At 38.2% G+C, this 9,979-nt stretch overlaps 1 protein-coding gene across 1 annotated transcript in view; it reads right to left on the reverse strand.

Moving 5' to 3' along the window:
• The window catches only part of Corin (corin, serine peptidase), a 303,897-nt gene that overhangs the window by 14,411 nt on the left and 279,507 nt on the right, over positions 1–9,979 (reverse strand). The window contains exons 17-19 of the mRNA XM_023705996.1: positions 6,444–6,560; positions 4,941–4,990; positions 4,625–4,799 (exon numbers count right to left, since the gene is read on the reverse strand). Of these exons, the coding sequence (XP_023561764.1) occupies positions 4,625–4,799; positions 4,941–4,990; positions 6,444–6,560 (342 nt within the window). The remainder of the gene's footprint in view (positions 1–4,624; positions 4,800–4,940; positions 4,991–6,443; positions 6,561–9,979) is intronic.

Below are 9,979 nucleotides of genomic sequence, written 5' to 3' on the forward strand. Positions count from 1 at the left end.
GAAGAGAAGGAGTAAGAGGAAGAAGAGGAGCAGGAGGAGGAGCAGGAGGAGGGGGAGGAGGAGGACGAGAAGAAGAAGAAGAAGAAGAAGAAGAAGAAGAAGAAGAAGAAGAAGAAGAAGAAGAAGAAGAAGAAGAAGAAGAAGAAGAAGAAGCCGCCAATCTCTGTAGCTTATGGGCTTAGAGCATGAAGAAACTCCACTCACTCCCACTTTTAACTTGTTTTTTTAAAGAGCCAAATTAAATTTAGCAGAGTATATTTGAAGGTCCTGGTGAAAGGATTAGATTAATGAACCCAGGAAACTAGGTCAGCTGGTGAAAGAAAGGAATTGAGAAGGAAATGATCTGAGATAAGGGGGAAGAAAGTAACCAAAAATCTTGTTGGATTGAGCAGTAGAAATCAAACGTGGCAAGAGGGCAGCAGTAAGGGTTGCAATCTACTAGAAGAATGGCAGTTTTTAACACAGGTTTCCTGGAAGGGAACTACATAGTGCTGACCTTTGCTAGTTGTGTACCAACCTAGAAAATTCTTCCTTCAGTCTTTCAGAGGTAGAAGGTGAAGAAATTGTTTGTTACATTACCCTGAAAAGTCAAAGTCTTTCTTCCTTAGAACTTTATTTTATTTTATTTTTTGGTGGTACCAGGGATTGAACTCAGGATCTTGTGCTTACCAGGCAAGCACTTATTCCACTGAGCTATCTCCCTGGCCCTCCTTAGAACTTTAGAGGTTAAATTGGTACTGAAGTAGATGAGACTTGAACTGTTCAGCTTAGTATCTCATGTTTTTAATTTTCATTTGGTATTTGAAATACCTCTCCATAGAAGAGCAGAACGCATTGTCTTTTTCCACCACTGTAATGAAAAGAGACAAAAGAACTACAAATGGGTCTGGCTTGCCTTGCCAAGGCATGGGATCAGGATATGAAGTGAATCCCATTCATTGCAGCAATTGATGGCCCCAGCAGACAGGAAACCTTACAATTAAAAGTTCTAAGAGGCTTTCAGTGCCACTGGAGAGGTTGCAAAATGGAATTGAGTTCATTAGCATACATTCAAGCAGAGGCTTGCTTAAAGTTAAGCAACTTTTAACACTGCATGAATATGCCCCCCTCTCCGGACAGTAAAGTTTAGCGTTCCATGAAATTTGATCATGGCTTTGATATACTCATTTCCTTAATTATAAACACATATTTCTCCTCAATTGCAAGGTTCCTCCTTAACTTCATAGAACTGTCAGTGAAAACAGAAACCTTGGTTCCACATATGGTAATGACAAAAGTGGTTATGAACTTGGATTAACTAGCACATAAAAAATGCTGTTCCCTTATAGATCTGTTGGATTCATTCAGGTAATCCCCTTTTGATGAATGTGCCTTTGCTAGCAAAATCTGCTTATTGTGAAGTTACGACTCAGTACTGTAAAAAACATCTGGAAACATCTGGCCCCTTCTACAGAAACAGCACTGCGATGTATTTTTTTTTTTTATGCCTTTAGTACAAGGTAACAGGGTCTATAGGTCTCACTACATAGATCAGACTCATAGTGATTCTCCTGTTTTCAGCCTCCAAGAGCTGGGATTACAGGCCACACCACCATGCCCAGTCTCAATCGCCATCTCAGCGTGCCCAGGGGTGGGGCCAGCATGGCATGCTGGGATCAAAACCAGCCCCTGAGCTCTGCCAAAGCAGGTGCTTTAGTCTACTGAGCTATCTGGCCAGCCTGTGATGTATTTCTTGACATACTACAGAAACTCTTATCATTCTGTTTTACACATCAAAAATACCCCCAAAAGAGGTACTGGTTGTATTTTGATGTATTATTTTTCCAAAAGATCAACAAAATAATTGCATACACACTTTTCCATTTTATAGTCATTTATTACATTGTATTCTGATTTCTTCTTTAAATGTGCTCACTAGGTTTGCACCTCAAGGTCCAATGCAGGTGTCCATCTCTGCAATCCCATGCAGGACTAAATTCTGAGTCTCTACCCTCTAAAAATAAAAAGTATCTGTGTTTCTGTCCCTTGGTGCCAGTTTGTGAGTAACTTTATGTAGGAAGGTTTATAACAGTAGGTTAAAATAACACCAAAGTGACATTAACCCAATGATTTATTTATTGAGAGATGACAGAAAAAGTTATGGAAACTTATATTATAGAATATTATTTAGCTTTCAAAAAGAATGGACCAGACCTGTAGGAATGGACCCCAAGAGTTGCCACATGAGAAGAGCAACCAGCCAACCAACGCATACAGCGAGTTTCAAGTGGTGAAAGTAGACTTGGACACCCCATGAAAACCGAACGTGCTCGTATTCATTCATGCTCATGAGGAACATTCACCAGGCTGTGACGGAGGTCAGGCTTCAGGGTGGCGAGGAAGTGAAAGAAAAAAACTGCCAAGATGTCGATGGTGCTAGCACAATGCGAAAGTACTCATTCCATAATGCTAGAGGAAAATGTAGAATGTATTTTTTAGCAATATTTTTAAAAAGAAATATTCCTATTTACTAGAGTCCCTTGAATGATTCTAGGGATGGTTCTCAAGGATTTCTCTGGTCCATCTCACCTCTTACCCATACCCACTCTGTGAGGCACCAACTGATAGGATAGAGGGTTGGTTCTGTTTGTGGAAGAAACTGCATTCACACAGACATTAGTATTAGTGCCTTCCCAAGCCACCTTCCACCTGCTCTTGCATCTGTGTTATCCAAATTTACCACCTCTGCTTAAATTTATATGTGTGTAATATACTTATGAAGTCAAGGAAAGAGACTACTTCTGGCTGAGGAGTGAAGCTCCAAAGCTTCTTTTTCCTCATTACCCGGGACATGAGCCCTAAGCAGCTATCTATTCACTGACAATCATGGACAGTACGTGGACAGGATGATTGCACCAAAGGTAGATAAAATAGTTATCTGCAGGTAAAAGTGCTATTGCTGGGAAAACATGCAGAAGACTGGATCCAGGCCTACGTATCTCACCATGTGCTAAACTAAAGTCGAAATAGCTCGAAGAGCTAAATGTGAAAACAGAAACACTTAATCTGCTGGAAGACAAAAATAGGTAAAACCTTAAAGGCATGAGAATGGCAAAGACTTCAGGAGCAGAACCCTAGTGGCAAAAGAAGCAGTATCAATAATTAACAAATGAGATCATATCAATTTTAAAAGCTTCTGGACAACAATGGAAAAAGCAGAGTAAAGAAACAGCTTATAGAATAGGAAAATCTCTTGCAGCTGTTACCCAGAGAACTAATATCTAAAATATTTCAAGAATCCCAACATAAAGAACACAACAAAACTCAGCAGTGAAATGAATAGACACTTCTCAGAAAAAGAACACATATCCAATGAATACATGAAAAAATAATACACATTCTTGACCATTAAAAATGCAAATTAAAACAACACTAAAATTCCATCTTACCGCAGCCAGAATGGCCATCATCGATAAATTAAATAATAACAAATGCTGCCAAAGCTGCACAGAAAAAGGAGGCTTCTACACTGTGGCTGGGAATCCAAACTGATACAATCACTGTGGAAGTCTGTATGGAGGTCCTCAAGAAAGTAAAGCTAGTAATTGTATTGGACCCGCTATTCCCGCTTTAGACATATTCCTAAAAGGTTAAAGGCATCATGTTAAGTGACACACGTGTGCCCATGTTTAGTGACACGTAATTCATAATAACTTGGGGAAAAGACTGTATGCCCAACAACCAGCGAATGGGTACAGAAAATGTGGGACTTATGCACAGTGGAGAACTGTTCTGTCATATAGAAAGATAAACTTAACTCATTAGCAGGTAGGTAAATTTATGCACCTTGAGACAATATTAAGTGAAATAAATCAGACATGCAAATTTAAGTATCACATATTTTCTCTTATATGAGCAACGTAAAATATAAATAAAGAGCAAAATAAAAGAGAAATAGTGGAAAGTAGGGAGATGTTTTTCAGATGAGAAGGGGATGGGAAGATGGAGGAGGGGAGAGGGGGAAAGAAGGGGAGACTGAATTTTTTTTTTTTTTTTTTTTTTTTTTTTTTTTTAGGGAAAGGTCTACAGGGTGTTCAGAGTCTCGCTACTAGATCAGACTCACAGTGATCCACTTGTTTACAGCCTCCTAAGTGCTGGGATTATAGGATTACAGGTGCACACCACCACACCCAGTCTCAATTGCAGTCTCAGGGCACCACTGGGGCAGGGCTGGCAAAGCAGGCCCGCACATTGAAACCCTGGCACCTGCACCTGTTTGCAGGTGCTTTAATCTGCTGAGCTATTTGGCCAGCCCTGATATCTTTTACGTACATGTACCAGTTCCACACAGAGATGTAATCATTATGTCATGTAAACAAATACTAAGAAAACAATAACTTGAGTGGGGCTTGGAAAGAGAGCTGTTACTTCACTGAAGTAGCCTTGTGCAGTTAGTTGCCTGTGCAGCTAGGAATCATCAAGTGACAAAGTAATCAGACCCAGGAAAAGAAAGAAGGAGAGAGAAAAGAAGGAAGAGAAGGAAGAGGAAGAGGAGGAGGAGGAGAGGAAGAAGGAAAAGGAGGAGGGGAAGAGAAAGAAGGAGGAAAGGAGGGAAAGAGAGAAGGAAGAAAAAGGTGCAGCTTACCCCTCAAAACAATGGGCAACTGTCAGAACCCACTTCTTGGCAATGAGAACACAGCCACAAATGTGTCCGCTGGGCTCGCTCTGCAGAGAGCACTGCCACGGCCACCTTCCAGGGCGACTTGTCCGGCCCCCGAGGATCCTCTTGTTCATTCGGGCAGCGGGGCGACGCCCACAATCTGCCAAGAAGCGGAAGGTACAGCTGGAGTGTGCCAACAGCCGCAGCTATTGCCAGCGAGGCGCTCACACACCTACGACCACCTCCCCCACAGCCCACGCAGATAAGCTCCTATCCCAGTGTCCCACCGCCAGTTTCTCACCTTGCTTAGTACACAGAAGAGAGATCTTATTTCTGCTGGGACAGGACTGCCTAGAGTTAGAAACATAAAAAACATGACACTGAGCCACATATTTCCTATTCAACATTTTTCCAGGGAAGGCAAGACTTAGATTAGCTGTTAGGGGAGCTCATTCTTTTTGAGAGGTAATTATTCTTATTATAGGAATTCCCAAGGCAGAACTGTTGGTAAACATCACTTTGGGGACATTTAGAAATTATACACTTTTAAAAATTTATTTTAGTTTAATATTCTCATAATTTCATAACCATAGGAAGAGCAATAATTACAAAAATATTTCTGTGTCTGGACTGATGGGACTACCAACAACACTGACTCAAACTATGACTCTTCAGGCAGGCAAAGGGTGGGGCTTTAGGCTGCTTCTTAGAACCTATGCTAAGTACAGAGCACAGCAGATTGTTGTGCTTGTGGAGAAGGGAGTGCCCCTCCCCCAAAAAACATTTAAGAAATAGCCTCAGAAAAACAAAATATTACTACAAAAAAAAAATCCAAAGAACAGATAAAGGAAAGGAATATTGGGCTTGGAAAAAACCTTACCCCAAACTGTCATGGTGAAATTCTGGACGTATGAAGTGCTGACTAGAGGAAAGGGGAAGTAAGCTGAATCCCTAGGACTCTAGATGGCGCCAGCACAGGTAGTACATAGAAATCACAGGAAGTGTGATTTGGGAAAGGAAGAATTTTCTAAAGCTCTCAGGAAACTCTGAGGTAAGAGCATGCTCTGTGGATCTGGTCTCCCAGGGCGCCTCTGCAAGAAACTCAGATTGCTTACAGTGGAATCACTAGGTTTTTTTCCAACCATGAAACAGTCATTCATAATATAAATTAAAATGAAAAAAGTACCTGGAGACTTTCAAAAATAGTGTGATGTGCTCAGAATCCTAAATTTCCCAGATTTTTAAAAAAAATTCATCCATAAATATGTTACTTCCACACCCGCTTTGGTGGGGCTCAAACTTGCTGATTCTCCTGCCTGAACCCCAGAGCGCTGGGACTCCAGGTGTGCGCCACCGCGCCCAGCTGAAGCGCCATCATTTTGAGGGCGATACCTTGCATTGGTAAGGCTACCTAGTCGTGATTTCATTTTGTGCTTTTTCTGTTACTGGACTCTCCAAGATTTTAGTTAGAATTACTTCAGTTTCCCTGCTAATTTCATGCAGCATCTGTAGGAAATTCAAATATGAATGAGTCTTTATTTTAAATAGGGTATGAATAAATTCCAAGATTAGAAGCCAAGTTTCTTCTTTAGCCATATTTTCAGTAACTATGATTTTAAAAAGATGTAAATAGCTAAAATAAAAAATCTATGTTGTTAAAATATGAAGCCTAATAGCTATTCTATGGACGCTCCTTGATGTAGCAAATTTGGGTTTTCTTATGGCAAAGCTCGGAAGGAAGGCCTGCTGATAAACTCTTGCACCACAATCTTACTCCACACCACTCTTAGGAAAGAGTTCTTACCTCGGCACCAGAAGTCTGTGTAACGTGGTCCCACTGATGTTCCTCCAGTCGGAGCGTAAGCCCAGCCACCTCTGGTGCTCCTCTTCTTCTGGAACTGACTCCGTCACAGATGGTTTTCTGATAGAAGATAAATATTCAAAATGCAATCATCTGTGAATCATAAACTATTACCAATATTTAGTATTCATTCTCTTTCAAAAGGAAGCATTAAATTTTAAGTCTGTATTTCCAGGAGAGACGTCAGGTTGGGGGATTTTGCCATGAACCATGATTAGAACAAGACAGTTATTAAAACTATGCAGAGGTAATAAGGATCTGAATTATTGCAGCTGTTTTAGCCTTTCTCTCTGCTGATGCATACTGGAACTTCATGAGGTGCTAACATTCTAGTGTACACAATGTAAAAGTTTCAACATCTGAAAAATAAGCACAACTTTAGTCAGCAAAGAGTAAAATACAATCTATCAGCTGGTTTTTCTTGTCCTCTTTTCTTGTCCTTCACAATCCATTATAAAACTTTTTTAAAAAACAAAGAGAAGTAATGGTCATTTAATATCTAATAAGCAATATAAAATTGTAAGTGGAATTTTTTCAACGTATTGTGAAGTCTTCATGCACAAAAGTATAAATTATTAAAAAATAAAGATGAGAAATAGACAAATTATTCTGCTCTTTACATGCTACTCAGTTTCTACCAATACTTTTCTCTAGTTGTTTGACTCCATTGCTCCAATAAATGTGGTTAAACTGCAATTGTGATTTAAATTTTTAGATATTAAATAATTTAGACTTTTATGTAATTATTCATATTGGCCATTCCTTCAGTCAGTCCACATTAAAAGAAAGTCTTTCATATTTTTAATTTGAATAAAACATAACCACTTAGTGCTCTCAGGGATAGAAATACAAAAGAATTAGTTTCAGGCAGGAAGAAGGAAAGCTTCTTACTAAACTGGAAGGGAATGAAAAAGAAGGCATCTGCCACACTGTTACAGTGGAGAAAATGAGAACAGTACATCAAAGGAATTCCAATCAAAAAGGTTCTACATTTCTTTTCAAATAGGAGGAAAGGCAGCTCCCCTGATGAAAGTTGGGGATGCCAAGAGTGTATGGCAATGTGGAAAGTACTGTACCATTGGAATTAGGTAATCATTTCCTGGTGAAAGTGTTTGGGGAACTATATCAAAGATAACTCAGAATTATGTCAAGTACCACTGAGGGAGGTGCCAGTGAACCCGGAAAGAATCAACTTCAAGCAGCACTAATTATACATGGTTAATGATTTTCTCTTGAATAACTGGCTATTTTTAAAAACTGGGGTCTGGATGAAAAAAAGGAAATTAGATTTTGGTGACATTGAAAGAAGTTTTTATTTCAATTGATTATTTAAAAATTATTGTAGTCACATAATAGAAATAAAAGGAACAAAAATCTCTCCAAATTTTTCCATTTTTCAAAAAGGTAAGGAAGCCCCTCTAAAGAGAACATTTACAATAAGCTAAAATTTTAAAACAAAACCATCTCTAATAAGGAATTAATTTTAATCATTTAATTATAAATTACACGTTCAAACTCTAAACTCATTATAATAAGAGCTGCAAAATATCTAAGGTATGCAATGTGATATTTTGATATATGTCTACATAGTGAAGTGGTTAATTACAAAGTGTGTCGCTATTAATATAACTATTGTTTAAAATAATTACCAATTTCAAATAATCAACGATCTTAACAAACTCTAAGTATACAAGATTATTACGCTGTAACCATACAGAATTTATTAATCCTACAAAACAAAATTTTGCACCCTTTGATGGTATTTCTCTGTGACTGCCACTCTCCAAGCCGTAGCGACAACAGCCTGCTTTTAGTTGACATTTTTAGATTCCACATGTACACGAGATCATGCAGTATTTGCTGTTCTGTGCCTCACTGACTTCACTTAATATGATGTCCTTCAAGTTCAACCAGATTTTCTCAAATAGGATTTCTTTGCTGTTCTCTTAAATTGAGTAATATTCTAGAGTGTGTTTCACATTTTCTTTGTTCATTCGCCCACCAACAGATGCTTCATAGAAAGATTGTTTCTGTATTTGGTTATTTTGAGTAATACTGTAATGAACATGGGAGTTGCAGATAATTCCTTGAGATTTCTATTTCACTTCCTTTTGGTGAATTTTTAAAATTGGGATTACTGGGTCATATGGTATTTCCATATTTAACTTGTTGAGAAAAGCCCATACTATTTTCCAATTAACATTCTTACTGACAAATATATAGCTATTTCCCTTTCTCCATATTCTTTTTAGTGCTTTTGATGTTGTCTTTTTATAGCTATCATTCTAACAGGCATGCTGTGATATCTTACTATGATTTCAGTTTGCATTTTCCCAATGATTAGTGATATTAAACAGCTTTTCATATAACTGTTGGCAATTTCTATATTTTCTTTAGAGAAATGTTTAAGTCCATTTTAATCAGTTGTTTGGTATTTGCTGTTAAATTGTTTGATTTTCTTATATATTTTGGGTATCAATCTCATTATGTGTGGGGGGGTTTCTTCTTACAATACTTTTTATATTTTCCTTACAGGGTCTATAGGGTCTCACTACACAGATCAAACTGATAGAGCCTCCTGTCTTCAGCCTCCCAAGTGCTGGGATTACAGATGTGCACCACCATGTCCAATCTCAGTGCACCCCAAGGGTGGGGCCCACACAGCACTCCGGGGATTGAGTCCCAGTCCCTGCACTTGCCTAAGCAGGTACTTTAGTCCTCTGAGCTACCTGGCCAGCCCTTACAATGCTTTTTAAAATTGTAAAGGTAATACTTGTATATGGAAAAAATAAAGTCTGTGTAATGAAAGTGTATAAATGACTATAGTAAGTAGTATTTGAGTATCCTTTTAATATAATTCATGTACATATAAATTTTTTGTCTGTCCATATTGTTCTATGTGCTGTTTATGTGCTAATAGGTGTCCCTATTTTTTATGAAAAATAATAAAAGACTAACTTGTTTATATATTTTGTTCCTCTCAACAGGTCTGTGAAATAGACTATTATTATGTTCTATTTTGTAGATAAAAAATAATTTATCTATGGTCACCCAGCAAGTGAACAACAAGGTTTGTGAATTAAATTCTTATTATCTGATGCTAAAGTACTACTTCTTTACCCTGCAAGATTAGATGGCCCTCTTTATCAACAGCAGAGGCCTTGTTCTCTTGGTACTTCAAGGATTCATTATATGGGTGAGCATGTATTTTCTTAACTAATTTACTATTGATGCACATGTAGATTGATTCTGATCTTGGGCTGTAACAAAATAGCAACAGCTACTACTCTAAACATTTACTTTTTTATATGTACAGGGATAATTTTAGAATAAACTTTTAGAAATAAAACCATCAAATTGAAATTTGAACATTTGGTTAGTGCTAAGAATTTTGCTTTCAAGTAATGATATCAATATGTATCGAGAATATGTGTCTGGGAGGCCGGGGAGTTGGCCCAGTAGAATAAATGCTTGCCTGG

This window comes from Octodon degus, unplaced genomic scaffold (genome assembly GCF_000260255.1).
Source record: "Octodon degus isolate 3935 unplaced genomic scaffold, OctDeg1.0 scaffold00235, whole genome shotgun sequence".
Classification (NCBI taxonomy): domain Eukaryota; kingdom Metazoa; phylum Chordata; class Mammalia; order Rodentia; family Octodontidae; genus Octodon; species Octodon degus.